At 36.2% G+C, this 15751-nt stretch overlaps 3 protein-coding genes across 4 annotated transcripts; 2 read left to right on the top strand and 1 right to left on the bottom strand.

The window, feature by feature from the left end:
- Positions 1-1180: 1180 nt before the first annotated feature.
- Positions 1181-6078, top strand: LOC121801391 (histidine--tRNA ligase, chloroplastic/mitochondrial-like). The gene is made up of 11 exons (XM_042200873.1): positions 1181-1536; positions 1730-1825; positions 2261-2349; positions 2539-2668; positions 3147-3239; positions 3565-3639; positions 3802-3919; positions 4279-4421; positions 5197-5325; positions 5491-5654; positions 5800-6078. Exons 1-11 carry the CDS (start codon positions 1225-1227, stop codon positions 5936-5938), a joined length of 1488 nt encoding a protein of 495 aa, XP_042056807.1. The 5' UTR covers positions 1181-1224; the 3' UTR covers positions 5939-6078.
- Positions 6079-7152: 1074 nt separating this feature from the next.
- On the top strand, positions 7153-11208 carry LOC121799478 (dual specificity protein phosphatase 12-like). Of its 2 annotated transcripts, none has more exons than XM_042198864.1 (7): positions 7153-7233; positions 8091-8558; positions 9260-9312; positions 9495-9559; positions 9652-9730; positions 10405-10713; positions 10843-11208. In XM_042198864.1, the coding sequence occupies exons 2-7, from the start codon at positions 8131-8133 to the stop codon at positions 10995-10997; spliced, it is 1089 nt and encodes a 362-aa protein (XP_042054798.1). In that variant the 5' UTR covers positions 7153-7233; positions 8091-8130; the 3' UTR covers positions 10998-11208. The 2 variants fall into 2 exon arrangements, with proteins under 2 accessions (XP_042054798.1, XP_042054799.1); XM_042198865.1 differs by lacking the exon at positions 7153-7233 and adding an exon at positions 7315-7378.
- Positions 11148-14743, bottom strand: LOC121799479 (rhomboid-like protein 20). The gene is made up of 8 exons (XM_042198866.1): positions 14560-14743; positions 14345-14445; positions 13461-13601; positions 13107-13173; positions 12263-12414; positions 12080-12181; positions 11764-11895; positions 11148-11617 (listed from the first exon to the last, which is right to left on the bottom strand). Exons 1-8 carry the CDS (start codon positions 14582-14584, stop codon positions 11447-11449), a joined length of 891 nt encoding a protein of 296 aa, XP_042054800.1. The 5' UTR covers positions 14585-14743; the 3' UTR covers positions 11148-11446.
- Positions 14744-15751: the final 1008 nt, after the last annotated feature.

The raw sequence follows: 15751 nt of genomic DNA, 5'->3' as shown, positions 1-15751 counted from the left end.
AGCGTCAAACGGATGCTCATATTCGACTCAAAAAGGATTTAATTGAAGAGTTGTGTGCGCGGAGGATTGCAAGGCGTTAGTTTTTATTTAAAATTATGTAATTTTTTTAAATGTACTTTTTAATTTAAATGAAAATAGTATATTTTCGCGTATATGTGTCGTATATTTAATTCCGTATTTTGTGTGATTGTTAATTGTTTGTTTTTCATAATTGAGTGATGTGGTTGTGCTATTGCATGTCCAGTTGCTTGTCCAGTTGCATGTCCAGATGATGTGGCAAGAGGATTTTAGTGCTGATGATGTGGCAGTGGCAAGGCTATGGGAGGGCTATTGCATGTCCAGAACCACTGTAGATGCTCTAAAGTAGGGGTGGAAAAATGTGTTGACTTTTACTAAAAAGGGAAATGACTCTATTACTATGGAACGTACCATAATGACAAAATGACTTTATTGCTATGGAACGGAGGGGGTATTATTTATCATTTAAAATTGTTTTTCTATATTTTTTTTCAATTTATTTCATTTTTGTTATTTTATATTTGATCAACAATTAAATAAAATATAGAGATAGTGAGATAGAAGGCTGATATTTGATAACTCATTTCACTCTCATTTTATTATTTCTATAAAATTAATATATAAAAGTAATACTCACATTCAACTAACTTTTTCCACTCATTTTCTACTCTATCTTTTAAAACTCATGTAAGTCAACCGATGCCAATTAATGATGGAGGGAGTACTAAGAGCATCAGCATTGGAGCAGAATTCCCGGCGGACTTCTCAAAAACACTTGCTGCCACGTCATACGGACTTCCCACTGCCATGCCATGTCATACGGATTCCAACTGCACAATAGCGGAATTCCGGAAAAAAAAATATATTTAATGAAAAAAAGCGGAATTCCGCAATGGCGGACTCCCGCACGGAATTCCGCTGAATGCCGCGGAACTGCCAATTCTTTCGTGGAATTCCATATCCGTGCCTGGGACGCGCAATGACGGATGTCCGCCACGGAATTCCCGCACGCCGGTGGGAATTCCGCGCGGACGTCCGCCATTGGTGATGCTCAATAAAATAAATAATTTCACCGTGTTATTACGTCATTGATCAACTCTCTCACTATTTCTCTCACATTTTAATTTAATTTAATTTAATTTAATTTAATTTAATTTAATTTTTTGCGCTGACTGGTGAGCTGAGTCCTGAGTGGGTCGAGGCAAAATGCGTGCGATAACCAACTGTTCCTTCCTTATCCATTACCGCCACCCCTCCGCCGCCGCCGCCTTCCTCCGCTCTCTTCGCCACCCTCTGCCCAAGGAAGCTCCACCTTTTTTCAAAGTCAAAGCTCTGTCCACTTCCGCCTCCTACTCTGAACTAGATAATGCCCGAATCGGTCGATCCAGCTCTCTCGCTTCCCCCCCGCCTTCTTCTGATTTCACGCAGAAAATCGACGTTAATCCGCCCAAGGGAACTCGAGATTTCCCTCCTGAAGAAATGCGGATGCGCACTTGGCTGTTTCAGAATTTCAGGGAGGTAATTTTCGAAAATTATGAAAATTGAGTTATTTGGTTCTATGTTATGCACTGTTTGGACGAAATTAACACCTTGGGATAACTTTACCTGAAGATATTGTTAATGCGATTTCTCCGCTATGCAATAGTGAAGGCTTTTGAGCTATTATATTGAAGGATGTAGTCTCAATTGTGCGGATTGTTGAATATTTTAGGTATCGCAGCTATTCGGTTTTGAAGAGGTTGATTTTCCCGTGCTCGAGTCGGAGGCACTGTTTGTGAGAAAAGCTGGGGAGGAAATCAAGGACCAGGTTCTTCTTGTTTTAGTTCCATGATAAATTGATACATATGCTGTTTTCTTTCTGTGTTAGCTTAGTGAAGTCAATTGACTCAATAAGTATTTCATTCTAATGTCGAATTAAAAGGCGATAAGCTGATGTGTGATAACTATCATCTGTGGTGGCATCCTTATCTTTAGTTGTTGGTTATTATCTTCCGAGCAGGAGTCCTTTGTTTAGTAGAATTTGTTGTTTATCTTTATTCTTTAGTCTCTAGTATTGTAGGAGGAATAGAAGTCTTTATGCTCAATAACCTAGGTGGTTTTAAAGTTTTTCTGAAATTAAACTTTGTTAGAAACCTGAAATGCATATGAAGACTTCAAAATCTCAAGACGACATTTGTATGACAGAGTTCGTAATTTTTTCACCAGGTTACTTATAATATTCTTTCTTCTTGTATGGGCGAAGCTTTATTGCTTTGAGGATCGGGGAAATCGTAGAGTAGCATTAAGACCAGAACTCACTCCTTCTCTAGCGAGACTAGTGCTACAGAAAGGGTAAGTTTTTGAAATCTTATATCTCATCTTTCACTATATTCGGTAACTTAAGGACCACTGTGGTTCCAGACATTCTTTTTCCAAAAATATTTGAATGTGCTAGCGATAGTTATTTGTTTGCTAATTCTTGTATCCAGCCTCAGGTACAGATGCCAGATTTTGATCTCCTTGTTTTTTCTTTCTGTCCAGAAAATCAGTATCCCTTCCGCTAAAATGGTTTGCCATTGGACAGTGCTGGCGATATGAGCGAATGACCAGGGGACGCCGTCGTGAGCATTACCAATGGAACATGGATATTATTGGTGTACCTAATGTTACGGTAAGTTAACTAATTATCTCAGAGCTTTTTATGGTTACCACATTCCTTTGAGTAGATCCGCATAAAGGCTATGTAGAACCTAAGTCCATCTAAGAGTGAAGATTATTTGCTCTGTCACTTACTACTACAACTGTAAGGGAGTTATCTATTTTTCTCAAATTGTACCCTGCCTAGTCTAGCAAGACTAATTTTCGTCTTAGTTTTCTCAATTATATTGAATTTAGACAATTTTATTTTTGAACTTTAAACATGTTATCTGGTCTGGAATTATTTGGAATTGTGCGTATAGGGATTCTAATTTACTTCACGATCAATATTTGAACATGACTGATTTCAAACTATAGTAACCTGAATATGTGATGTGCAGTATCACTATCTTCTATTTTGTCGCATATCTAGGTTCTCAGTGCCATCCAATCCCAAGTCAGAGCTCTATGATTAAATTATATATTTTTTCTGATGATCCATTCACTATCAGGCTGAGGCAGAGCTGATTTCTTCCATTGTTACCTTTTTCAAACGCATTGGAATTACAGCATCAGATGTTGGGTTTAAAGTTTCAAGTCGGAAGGTATGAAGGTAGATGTTTTTTCATTTAGATGTATACTTGGAGTCCAGGATATTGAAAATTAGAATTTATATGATTCTTTTTCCCCTTTCCCTTTCTGTTTTTGGTTGGGTTCGGGCGGGGAGGCATTGCTATGAAGGTTGATTTAATGAAACTAAATCACTTATCTTTTAGTTCAAAGTTTGTGGTTCAGACTTCTGACATTAAGTGAAAACCTTTCTAACCACCAGAGTGGGGTATAATATTACCAATAGAAATTTTGTTCTGTTCCTTTTTTTGTGCAGTGATGATTTGCCTTAATATATTGTCATTCTTACCTTTTTTGCAGGTTTTGCAAGAAGTGCTCCGACGCTACTCAGTACCAGATACCTTATTTGGTAGGGTTTGTGTAACAATAGACAAGGTCAGTTCGATAATTGAAATGGTCATGTGTATATGCACACACATTTAATAATAAACACTTTTGCATCTTATTTCCATCCATCTTTCTCATGCTGAGTTTAATATTATATTCTCTGACCTGTCTTGTTACGTGTTTATTTGGTTGTTTTTTCGTTCTAAACAGTTGGAGAAGATTCCCATGGATGACATAAAAAATGAGCTCATGGCTGCTGAGTTATCAGAGCAGGCGGTTGAAGAGCTACTACAAATCCTTACAGTGAAATCCTTGGAAGAGTTGGAAGGTAGTATGTTAGACATGATAATGTGAATTTTTGTTTTGCTTGGCATCATAGAAATTGAGATTAGCGTTTGATCATCCTATTTTGAGGCTGCTAAGAAAAGAGAAAAGGGGCTACCTTATATTGAGTTAGGAGAGCTGGATATGTAGAAGTTGGGTAGACCAGTGCAATTATGGTTTATTTCTTCTGTATGTTGATATCTTGTCAAAGACTTCTGATGATGACTGAAGTTACAAAAAGTTACTTGTCAACTTTGGGACTGATAGATGAGATAAAACTGTTAAAACTGAGACAGTTTTATTTTTCGATACATATGAAGAAATTGCAATCTTAATATTTTGTTTGCTTATGCATCATTACAGAGAAACTTGGCACTTCATTTGAGGCCCTTGCTGAGTTAAAGCAATTATTCTCACTTGCTGAAAAGTACGGTTATTCTGAGTGGATCCAATTTGATGCATCCATTGTCCGTGGCCTAGCCTACTACACTGGAATTGTTTTTGAGGTATAAATAGATGTTAAACAGATCTTTATATGTTTTAATTGCAAACTTGATTTCCATAAATAGTTTGAACTTGTCAAAATAATTACACCCTCAACTTATTAAAGTCCTCTAAGGCGATAAATGTTATACCATGAAGTAGAGATAATGTAATTTAGCAACTCTAGATTTAAGATCTGAAACAAGTGACTACATGATTAAATTGAAGTAATCCCAGTGAAAACTATGTTAGCTTTCTTCCACATATGAATCTACCATCTGAGGCTTTTCTAAGTATGACTCTTATAGGTTAGAGGGAAGTTGCAGTCTCTAAACAATATACCTCATACTGGTTAGGTAGGAAGCATATTTTTGAATTGTGATACTTTACCACTGCAGGTTTTATAATAACTACCACTAACCAGAGTTAAAGCATAGAGGTCAGCTTGATAGTTAATGGCTTGAACAAGTGCGGAATTTTGTACCATGGCCGTTCTAATTTCTAGGATGAACCATGACCATCTAGGTTCTAGTCTTGTATGAATGGCACATGTTCAACACATTATTTTGTCTTAATAATATAGCCATATAATTATCTACTCACCACCCTTTCTTTCATTTGCAACCCTCTTCCTCTCCTGCACATTAATGATGCACTGAGAGCACATCTTTGATCTATTAGCATGAGTATATCGGACCTTTTGTCTTGAATAAGCAGGATAAATGAATATTAATATCATAGTAACTAGAGAATCTATAACTTTTTTGCTTTCAACTGATACCATGGTTCTCTTTACAGGGATTTGATCGAGAAGGAAAGCTGAGAGCTATTTGTGGCGGTGGACGATATGACAGACTACTGTCCACTTTTGGAGGTGAAGATGTCCCAGCTTGTGGGTTTGGATTTGGGGATGCAGTTATTATAGAAGTGAGTACAATTTATTCCATCTCCTCTTGCAAAATTAGGCCTTTTGGAATCAGCATTCAACTGCCACTATACAACTCCATTCCCTTAAATCAACCTTTCTTCTACAACCATCTAAAGCATCTTTCTTGATTTTGTGATCCCCACCCAACTTCATATTCCTTACAGCTGCTAAAAGATAGGGGACTTCTTCCAGAACTTAGCCCCCAGGTACAGAATATTGTCTGCTCGTTGGGTCAGGATCTACGAGGCGCAGCTTCTCTAGTTGCTGCTAGACTCAGGGAAAAGGGCCAAACTGTCGACTTAGTTTTGGAGAACAAGCCACTTAAATGGTAAGTGTATTTATGATCCGAGTATCTGATAAATCAAAAGAAAAAAAAAATCTTCGAATGTTTATGCCCTCATGTGGTATACACCAAAAGCTGTTTCAGATATCCCATGTTCTTTCAATCTTAATTCTTGACTCTAATATGACAGGGCGTTTAAAAGAGCAGCAAGAGTGAATGCCCAGAGACTAATAATAGTGGGGAGTTCTGAGTGGGAAAAAGGCATGGTTGGTGTCAAACTTCTTTCATCTGGTGAACAGTATGAGATCAGAATTGAGGAACTAGAATGACAGCAATTGGTTTTAATATATTTTTTATGGAAATAGGTTTAACTTATTACTACTCATTTTTCTTTTCCTTTTTCTAATGCTAATACTTTTAGTGGCCTATTCATTTATAGTCATTACAGTTAACCTTTTTTCACCATTACTTTCTTGATCTATTTTCAGTGTGCATAATAAACCGAAAGTTAGATAACATACTACTCCCTCGTTCCGATGTAGATATCACACATGGGTGATGCTGGATTTTAGGAGATATTATTGTGTGTTAAGTGGTAATATATTTTTTCTAGTATATATTATGTGATAAGAATATTTTTTTATAAAAAATGAAATTTAACATTTTTTGTGAGTCTAATTAAAATGGAAAGTGTAACATCTACCTTGTAATGAATGATCAATGGATGTTCATTCCTACAAATTTGTATTGTACGGGTAGACATCACAAAAGATATATTCACTGTGTCTGCCATACTTGTCATATGTGTTTTTTTCAATTTGCGTGCAAATACATGTCTTATTTAATTCTTGTTATTTTAGTAATGGACTACATATTTCATTCATATTTTATATTAAAATCAATATATAAAAGTAGGATTTGCATTTCACTAATTTTTTTTTATCAATTTTTCTTAAAACTTGAGCTAAATTAAGTTAAGATAAGTATTGCACATGGATGATGTATTTGTTAAATTAAAGAAAAGGGGTATTGGTCGGAAACACTACCAACTTTCAGTGATATCTGATATTTCCACAATCTTTAAAAATCGTCCGTAAAAATATCAAATTAACGGGATGTGCGAATTTCCCAATCCAGCCAGAGAGTGTATTTTTTTCTTCGTTCTTCATCTTAATTACCACAATACAAAGCCCAATGCAAAAATATTCGGCCCAATTTTAGCCCATTATTTATCCAATTCATAAACTAAGGTTAATTTTGTTATCTTTCTATTTAATTTCAATTAAGTAATTTAATTAAAATTAATACATGATCTTTACAATTCCAACAAAATACAGAATATTAGAATTACTTTCTCAAATTTTCAAGATATAATAAAATGTTTTACTTATTCAAAACATTTTCTCAAGTTAGAGCTCCCGAGGTGGAAAGATGCCATTCTCCTAAAAAGTAAACAGGCTCGCACGTGCTGCAGGATTCCTTCACACGTGCGAAGGTTCTATAAAAGTTCAAACGCGAGTGGAAATCGCACAGCCAAAAAAGAACAGGAATATTCAGCTTCCTTATTCGTTAGCCCGCCAACACTCCTCGTCGAATCACCGGAATATCCCATCTCCGGCCCAAGGTACGGTGCATGACTTTATTGCTATTGCTAGGAGGAATTTCATTTTCTAGGAATCTTTGTCATAGTTCCAGTTCATGAATGAATTGCTTTATTCTACAACCTTTTTTTCTGTTCGGCGGCGAATTTAGATGAGTTAGATTCTCCGGTAATCGTATATATTTTGAATTATCAGCTTCAGTGTGGATTCGTAGTTATAATATGATGATTTATGCTGCCTTTTCTGTTTCGAAAATCGGAAAATGTAACTGTGTCGCAAAGTTGCTGATATTTAGTTAAATTGAACACCTTTATTTATGCCTGAAGACTGAAGTTTCTACACTAGCTCGACGGATAGTTTCTTTGATACTTTTGACGATAGTTATGTTTTTATTCGGTGATTTCAAAGAGGTACTCCCTCCGTCCATGATTAAATGTCCTATATCTAACCGGCACGAGTTTTAAGAAATAGTTTGACTTTATAAAGTAATGTGGGTAGAAAAAGTTAGTAGAATGAGAGACCTACTTTTATATATTGGATTTATATAAAATAGGGAATGTGTTAGTGGAATATAAGGTCCACTTACCAAATATACTAAAAGTAGAATGAGACATTTATTGGCGGACAGAAAAGGAAAAATGGGAAAAAGTTAATGGCGAAGAAGTGTGATCCCGACTTCCGGGATTACTCCTGTGTGAGAGTGATATTTTTTGCATCTGTTTCTTTCCTTGTGGTACTATTTGTTAAGGTCTTTCTGCTTTTTGTGACACCTAAAACTATATGGTGTGATGTAGCTGCTGGTTTTTTAAGAAGTTATTAGATTTACATTTGAATTCAGCACAAGTATATGACTTTAACGTCTTTTATTTCTTCTCTCTAGTCTCCATCCATTTGAGATAGGTGCAAGTGTTCATGTTGGTATGCCGTACCTGGTGCGTGAGCATTTATTTATTGGCAACATTGGTGATGCTGCGGATGTTCTCCAGAAGGACTCTAATGAAATCACACATATACTGTCAGTTCTTAGTTCGGAATCCATTTCTTTCTTCTCCGAGTGGCGTAGTGGGATCTCAATTCCATGCAAAGAAATACGGAAGGTCTATGTCGGGGACTCCGGATCGGAGGATGTTCCACACGACATGTCGAAGTCTGCTTTATCACCAGATAAGCTGCTTTATTCAATGGAGTATGCTGGTAAGGATTTGAAGATTGTGAGGATGGCTGTACCTATAAGGGATATGGAAAGTGAAAATTTGCTGGACCATTTGGATGTGTGCTTGGATTTTATTGAAATTAGTAGGAAAGAAGGTTCAGTTCTTGTCCACTGCTTTGCAGGCGTATCAAGGAGGTATGGAATATAATTTTGATTATGTCATGTCTCTACTTGTACTATACCTACTTAGGTGGTTGGTTGGTCTGCTCTATGGTTTTTAGACATAATAATAACTTCCTTTCCTTGCACTAATAATTGCTTCTACATTAGTAATATTAAGCATGACTAAAGAATTATTTTCTTGATAAAGCTAACACTTCAGTAATTTTTTATTTTGATTAGAATGTACTAATACAAAAAAAAAGGGTGGCCAAAAGCTTACAAAGATCCAAAAGATAATAGAGAACTGGCAAAGGCGGGTTTGGTCAAGTGCCTGATCAATTAGTTTATATCTAAAACTTTAATGAAAATTTTCCTCAGCTCTTCGTCTTTCTCATGTAGGTTGAAGAAGGTTCCATTATTTACCAACTTCCAAGTTTTTCAAGAACTCTATTAGCTAGTAGTATTTAATAGATTAGCGAACACATGCCTAGCATAATTATTTTCCTTTCCCCTCTCATGGAATGACTTCTTTATTTATATGTAGACTTGTAGTTGAACATTTATATGTCGACACACTGATTTATTCAACATGTATATTGACGGCCAGGCTATCATGGTGTTAAGGTCAAACTTTCAATTGAATTATGTGTGTACCCGCTGTTGGCTTATTTACATCTTCTTGTTATCACTCTACTAATTGTCATGCAAAATATTAAAATTAGTATTCATTGCAGTGCAGCAATAAATACCGCATACCTGATGAAATGTGAACAGCTACCGTTAGAAGGTTTGGAGCTGTTCTTTCATTGTTGTAAAGTGCATGCACATGCCATTTTACCAAATACCATATTTTTCGATTCATTTGTAAATAAGCATTTTTGTGCTGCTACTATCAACTTTATTTATCTACTTTTTTTTTGTTTTTTTTGAATGTGTTAAATTTTTTTTGGCTCTTCTTGTGATTATCAGATGCTATTGAATCCTTGAAGCAGAGCTGTGAATCAGTGGGCCCTAATGATGGTTTCTTGGAGCAGGTATTTATTTTTAAATTAATGTGTTAGTTCATAATTATTCGTGCATTTTTAGGTTGTGTGTGTTACTCACCTGTCACTGTTGTTGCATGCAGCTGAAAATGTTTGAACAAATGGGGTTTAAAGTTGATCGTGCAAGCTCCATATACAAGCGCTTCCGGTTGAAAGTATTAGGTGAATATTTTTTCCTTGAATGAATTTGTTGTACCCCTTTTCACGTTTATTGTTTTATTTCTATAATTTCTGATACCGTAATTCTTGATTTGCTTAACCAAACTAAGTATGAAATGTTCTAGAAAAATATTATGTGGTGGTTATACTAATATAGTAGCCAGATGATCACGATTCACAGCTAGTCCCTGGCTTGGGTTTTAGAGCTTAGTGGGTCGTTGCCATCGTTATTCAAATTGATCTACTTCAACAAAGAAAGCATTATTTATTCTTTCTCATGTGTTAACAATCTTAATATTTGTCATTCAACTTAAAAAGTTAATTTATAAGAAGAAAAAACAGCAGTTGTTTGCATCCATAAGATTAGAGTATCTGATGTATATTGATGTCATTCCACACATCTCTATACTCTAATGATACAAGAAGATTCCTTAAAATTTGCTTGACAATTGCTAATCACAATTATCTAGTTCTTTTATTCTTGGAGTCCAGTAAAATGGGCAACGGTTAGCATGTGCTCGAGTCATTTTTTTTTCAGTTTTTTGTAATTGATGCTAGTTAGGTATGTCCCGCATGTACTGAGGTGCAGTAAGTACTAAATATGTTGAATTATCTTTTCCAAGAACATTTTTTCATTCATTGATGCCTGCATGGGGTCCTTCTGAACGGAATAACAGGCGATTCCTATAATCGTGGGGAACAAATAGATGGTTCGAAGTTTGGTGCAGATCCTGGACTGCCAGCAGGAACTGTTTCCTCAAATGCTGAAGCATCACCTGACATACAGGCCCCTCGTACTTGTGCATTCCGATGCAAAAAATGCCGTAGAGTCATTGCATTGCAGGAAAATGTTTTGGATCATGTTCCAGGAGAGGGTGAATCATGCTTTGATTGGCATAAAAGGAGAGGTGGAAATCCTTTCAGAAGACCCGGTGACGAGGAGTGCTCTTCCATCTTTGTTGAGCCTCTTCGCTGGATGAAAACAGGTAGGATGACTATCTCATCCAGATTGATGGTTATTTGTTCAGTCTTGGACTTTCTAAAACTGGTTCTATAACTAATTCTTTCTGGAACTATAAAATCGATAATTGATGAGTGTTTTTACAATTTGCCAGTGGAAGAAGGTGGTCTTGAGGGCAAGCTAACATGCGCCCACTGCGAAGCTCGACTAGGTTACTTCAACTGGTCAGGGATTCAGTGCAGTTGCGGGAGCTGGATCACACCGGCCTTCCAGCTTCATAAAAGCCGAGTGGACATCAGTACTATCTAGATCCAAACTGTGGAATTTCCACCTACTGCGTTATATGTTTGCCTCGAGCTATGATCTCATTTAGTCTACTCATCGTACGAGTATATAATTTGTTTCAAAACGGCTCTTTCCTACTTGTGTTTGAGATGCACATAAATGCTGCAGGTACAATAATTGCAAATTTGCCTGTTTATTCTGGCATGAGTTCAATTGATGAAGTAAATTTTGTTTACTTGGCAATCTACTATACTACTACTGAGAAACAAACTGCACATAGCATCATGTTTACAGCTATTCAATATCCTGATTCCTTCTTAGTGAGAGAAGTCAAGTTTTGAAAAATATAACAGAGATAAGAATTCTCCTGCCACCCGCAAAATGCTTTGTAAAAACATGTTGATGCAACTGCTCGTGCCACGCTTGAATGGAATGCTTGTCCTGTTCTTCAAAACCATAGTTTGATGATTTGCTTAATGCCCCTGAGACTCGAGGAGGATGTTGGTTGCAGCATTAACGTCGTTTCTGGCACGTACGAGGGCTTGCCTTGCTGAGTTCCTGTCAAAGCCCATTGACACCAGTGTGGCTATGGAGTCCTCTGGCGGTTCCATCAATGTTGACAGGGTCGGAGCTGGATAGTTCCCCTGGAGCCAAAGAAAGTCAAATACAGCTACTAGAGAGAGATATTACATAATTCAAATTCAGAGGTTAAACGAGTTAGTTGTATTCATCTTCAGAGGTAATCAACCAAATTCATCTCTTGAACAAGGAAACCCGTGATAGACTTTACCTCCATCTGGCGACCAGGATAGGTCGGTGCGCTTCCTAAAACATTCCTAGATGATCCAGTGGCCGGCGTACTACTTCCCATCGATGATGGGAAAGACAGTCTTGAGAAGAATGAGGCAATTGCTTCAGGAAACTAAAAATCGGTAAGTACAAACTTAGTCAGTAGAGCTCAATAGCAATTTTAGGCCATAAACGAATCTGCACGTGGGAAGATCCACAAATGGGATTCTTGCGTGAGGGCGTGAGCCAAAATGCATTGTGGGGGGAGATAAAATCATTAAGTAGAGAGCACTGATCACAAGAAGATGGGATACAACCTTCATCCTGCGTACACGGAGAATATTCATGCGATACAGGGACCCCGCTAAAATACCACAAATCCCTGGCACCATGGATCTTTTCCAAGATGACAAAAATAGCTGCAATAAGGAAATAGGGCACCATATTTACAGACATAGCAGACGATGCAAAGTAAAAAAACACCAATACTGGTGAATTACCTGAAGACCGGCTAGATATATAAAAGTCTTGTCAGAAAATTTGAGGTTTAGCACATGAAACCGCGTTGAAACGGGAATATCAAAATAGAAGGGTACGAACGAAGAAAATATAAGGCTGTAGGGTCCAGAAGTTAGTATATTCAAGGAGGGATCTGCCAAAAAAAATAAAGCCAAGTTATTACCAGAAGGATTAACATGCGTATGTGAAATGTACTTCTGACTGAAGTCTGTCCACTTCACATCTTAAGTACAGAACTATATTAGCAAGTGATTCAATTTGATAAAATAGGGAACTATTTTTTGGAAAATGCTCATTAAGGAAACAGCATATGACCAATTAATCCATGGAAGAAGACAACTGCAGGCAGTAAATGCTACAAATACTTACACCATTTCTCCAAAAATTACTAGGAAAGCCATAAGTCATGGTACAATGAAGTTAAGAGTTTTCCAGATACGGTATTGTTCCAACCAAAACATGTTCGATCTAAGAACTAGGGCATTATGTTGAAATTAAGTTAACCAGTGTTGTGACAGAAGAAAGCCGGTGACAGGGTGCTGAAACACTAGGTGGTTTTAAGATGGTTTCAAATGAATAATGATACCCAAATTTGCAATAACAAGTAATTTAATGAAGTCATCAAGGTATCCCTCAACAGTGTGTCACTACTCACCCCATCATCTAAAAGGATTTGGGCTTCACTTTTCCCCGTATTGAATGCGCATTACTCAACGCATCATCAAAAAGGATTTGGGCTTCACTTTGCCCGTATTGAATGCGCATGTCGCTTAAAATGTAATTCAATACAAGGACATATAAAAGGAGATTAAGAAAGTATTGCACCTTTAAGTAGTAATAGCGCGAAGACTTCAAGCAATATAGAGATGGCGATGGAGAATATGATAAAAACCTGCAGAAAAGATTATCACAAGTTTCACAACCACCAACCAGATAAAGTAATCACCAGAATTCAGGGTCCATTATTCACTTAATTGAAACAATTTTGTCTGAGTTATTTTCTGATTTCATCAACTTCATGCCACAAACGTAAAAGAATCCATCTAAAGCCACCAAAAAGACGAAATGCAGGGAGACTCTTCATAGAGATATGGTTATATAGTTTCAATATAAGACTAAGGAATCCTTTTTATCTGACATGGCATGGCACATATTGAGATGCATGAAAAGAAGGCTTACAGTGTATTTATTAGAACCTATCTGCCTCTCAAATACACGGAAGTAGTACAGAAGATATATTCCAAATAAAAGTTCTGGCGTAGATGAAAATCCAAAAACTGACACTATGAGCTTCCATATTTGAAGTTTTCTGAAGATGTCCTGCCAGTATAAGAACCAAGTCAATGATGCTAATAACAAATGTGTAAAGTGTGAACAAAAGTAATGCAGAAATGACGAGCATGTTAGTGACACTACCACGAATGCATAAAGTTTAGTTCTTTGCCAATAGGGGAATAAACAAATTGAGCCAAGCCAAGCGCACTACACCTAACCATCTTAATACACAATTTCAAGATCCTCTCTAAGATTGTCTGTTTGAGCTTTACCAGCTTCAGTAAAACTCAAACTTGAATGAGCACAAGTAGTTTTATCTCCGTAAACACATTTAATGTAATAACTGATGTTCATCTAAACACTTTCAGTATTTTGTATCGCCGCCGTTCTTAAATGCATTTAAGTATTCCTATAAACTCTGGAAGTCTAGCTATCACCAAATCAATGGGATATTAAAAAGGCAAGGTGAAAAGCTTCAAAGGTTTGCATAAAATCAAGAACACATTTTCACTTTGGAATTGGGATGCAAAATCTTCAAGACTGCATGTAAGCCAGCCTCCCATTCCATCCAAGCGAAAAAATATCCCAATTAGCAATCACATTAATTTAATCAGTTCAGCAAATTTTACAGTTCAAACTACATCAGACAAAATATGAAGCCAGCATCTACAACCGGCATAAAACCAGACTGCAAAATCGAAATTACACAAATAACATGAAAAACAAATAAATTGGGCAATAAAATTCAGAAAAAGAAAAACTAATTCAAAGGAAAATAAGAAGAGAACCTGATATGACCAACCGAGGTTTCTAGAACGACCTTGGATCCCAAAAATGATTGTAAAAAGAGCACTGACAATCACAATCGTTCTTGTCACCGGCGCATTATCTGCCAACAGAAAAATGTTATTGGCAAAAAGTCGATTTCCAATAGCTTAAAAAAATGAAAAAAATTCAATCTTTAAAACCCAAAAAAATATATATAATCGGCAGATAAACGTACTAAAACCAGAAGGGCCGCCGTTCATTTTTTGGGAGAACGAACGACAACGCCAATTACTTGAATCGATGCCTTCTACGGTTGTATTGTATGTGTATGTGTATGTGTGTGAATTTCTTGGATTTGTCCCAGATAATTTCTCTCTCTAAATCTTTCTGGTTTCTGCTTCTCTTTCCAGGTCGTCGAAATCGACTAAAATCATCTGGTTTGACAAACGGGTTCGGGCTGCTCCAATCTTTAATTGGGCCGGTAAGTAATTCCAGAATTGTCGTTGGTTTTTAAGATTGAAATCTAAAATTAGTTATTTGCATTTATCTTAAAATCTAAAAGAATATATTTAATACAAAAATTAATAATTCCTCTAATATTTAACGGTCATTTTGGTTGATAGTTACATTTTTAAAAAAAGGTTCATGTTTAGGACTAAAATCGTTAATTGAGGCTAATGTATAAGATTAATTTGTAAGTTTTTGGCTGGCAAGTAGTGAATTTCAATTTATTTAAATCAGTTTTTGTTGTAAGTAAGAAAAATATTTTATAAATTTTAATATTAAATTAATTAGAATAATCATGTTAATTTAATTCAAAATTAATCAAAACATGTATGATTGATTGTTATGTTTTAACAGAATTCTTAAATTTTGGAAGAAAAGCAATGATTTGTCCACCCTCCGTCCCCAAAGAATATGCACTTTGGGGTCGCCACGGGTTTTAATGTAAAATTGGTGAAGTAAGAGAGAGGTAGAGAGAAAAAGTAAATAAAGTATTGTTAGTGGAGAATAAGTCTCACCTTATTAGAGAGAAAAGACTTTCCAAACTAGAAAGTGCATATTCTTGTGAGACGAATTAAAAAGAAAAGAGTGCATATTCTTACGGGACGGATGGATAATTTATTGGTGGCTCACGGATCTAAAACATAGAAAATAGAAAGAGTGGAAAATTATGACTAGATTTGTGCCGATATCAAAACCAACACGAACCCTGTTATCAAAAAGATATCTGTACAAGTTGCTCATCACCATCTCCTCTAGCTTATTTTAACGTACATTACGGTAGCGGACTTAAATTACAAATCATTGCTTTAATTTCAAATAGCTACAAAGTTTAAAATAAATCATAGAGAATCATGTCTGTAGATCCAGTGAATCCATGTATTTACAAGTTAATAGGTCCGCCAAGATTAGAGCTACTATTA

The sequence above is a fragment of the Salvia splendens genome, chromosome 4 (genome assembly GCF_004379255.2).
Source record: "Salvia splendens isolate huo1 chromosome 4, SspV2, whole genome shotgun sequence".
Taxonomy (NCBI): domain Eukaryota; kingdom Viridiplantae; phylum Streptophyta; class Magnoliopsida; order Lamiales; family Lamiaceae; genus Salvia; species Salvia splendens.
The sequence above is the reverse complement of the archived record's forward strand: the minus strand, read 5'-3'. Positions and strand labels throughout refer to the sequence as shown.

Coding starts and splice junctions, on each gene's coding strand:
- LOC121801391 (XM_042200873.1), top strand. CDS start 1,225: ATGCGTGCGATAACCAACTGTTCCTTCCTTATCCATTACCGCCACCCC. Junction 3,640..3,801: donor TTTGTGTAACAATAGACAAG/GTCAGTTCGATA, acceptor CGTTCTAAACAG/TTGGAGAAGATTCCCATGGA. Junction 5,326..5,490: donor GGGATGCAGTTATTATAGAA/GTGAGTACAATT, acceptor TATTCCTTACAG/CTGCTAAAAGATAGGGGACT.
- LOC121799478 (XM_042198864.1), top strand. CDS start 8,131: ATGCCGTACCTGGTGCGTGAGCATTTATTTATTGGCAACATTGGTGAT. Junction 9,313..9,494: donor TGAACAGCTACCGTTAGAAG/GTTTGGAGCTGT, acceptor TGTGATTATCAG/ATGCTATTGAATCCTTGAAG. Junction 9,731..10,404: donor CTTCCGGTTGAAAGTATTAG/GTGAATATTTTT, acceptor ACGGAATAACAG/GCGATTCCTATAATCGTGGG.
- LOC121799479 (XM_042198866.1), bottom strand. CDS start 14,584: ATGAACGGCGGCCCTTCTGGTTTTA. Junction 13,602..14,344: donor ACCTCGGTTGGTCATATCAG/GTTCTCTTCTTA, acceptor TTATACTGGCAG/GACATCTTCAGAAAACTTCA. Junction 11,618..11,763: donor ATCCTGGTCGCCAGATGGAG/GTAAAGTCTATC, acceptor CTTTGGCTCCAG/GGGAACTATCCAGCTCCGAC.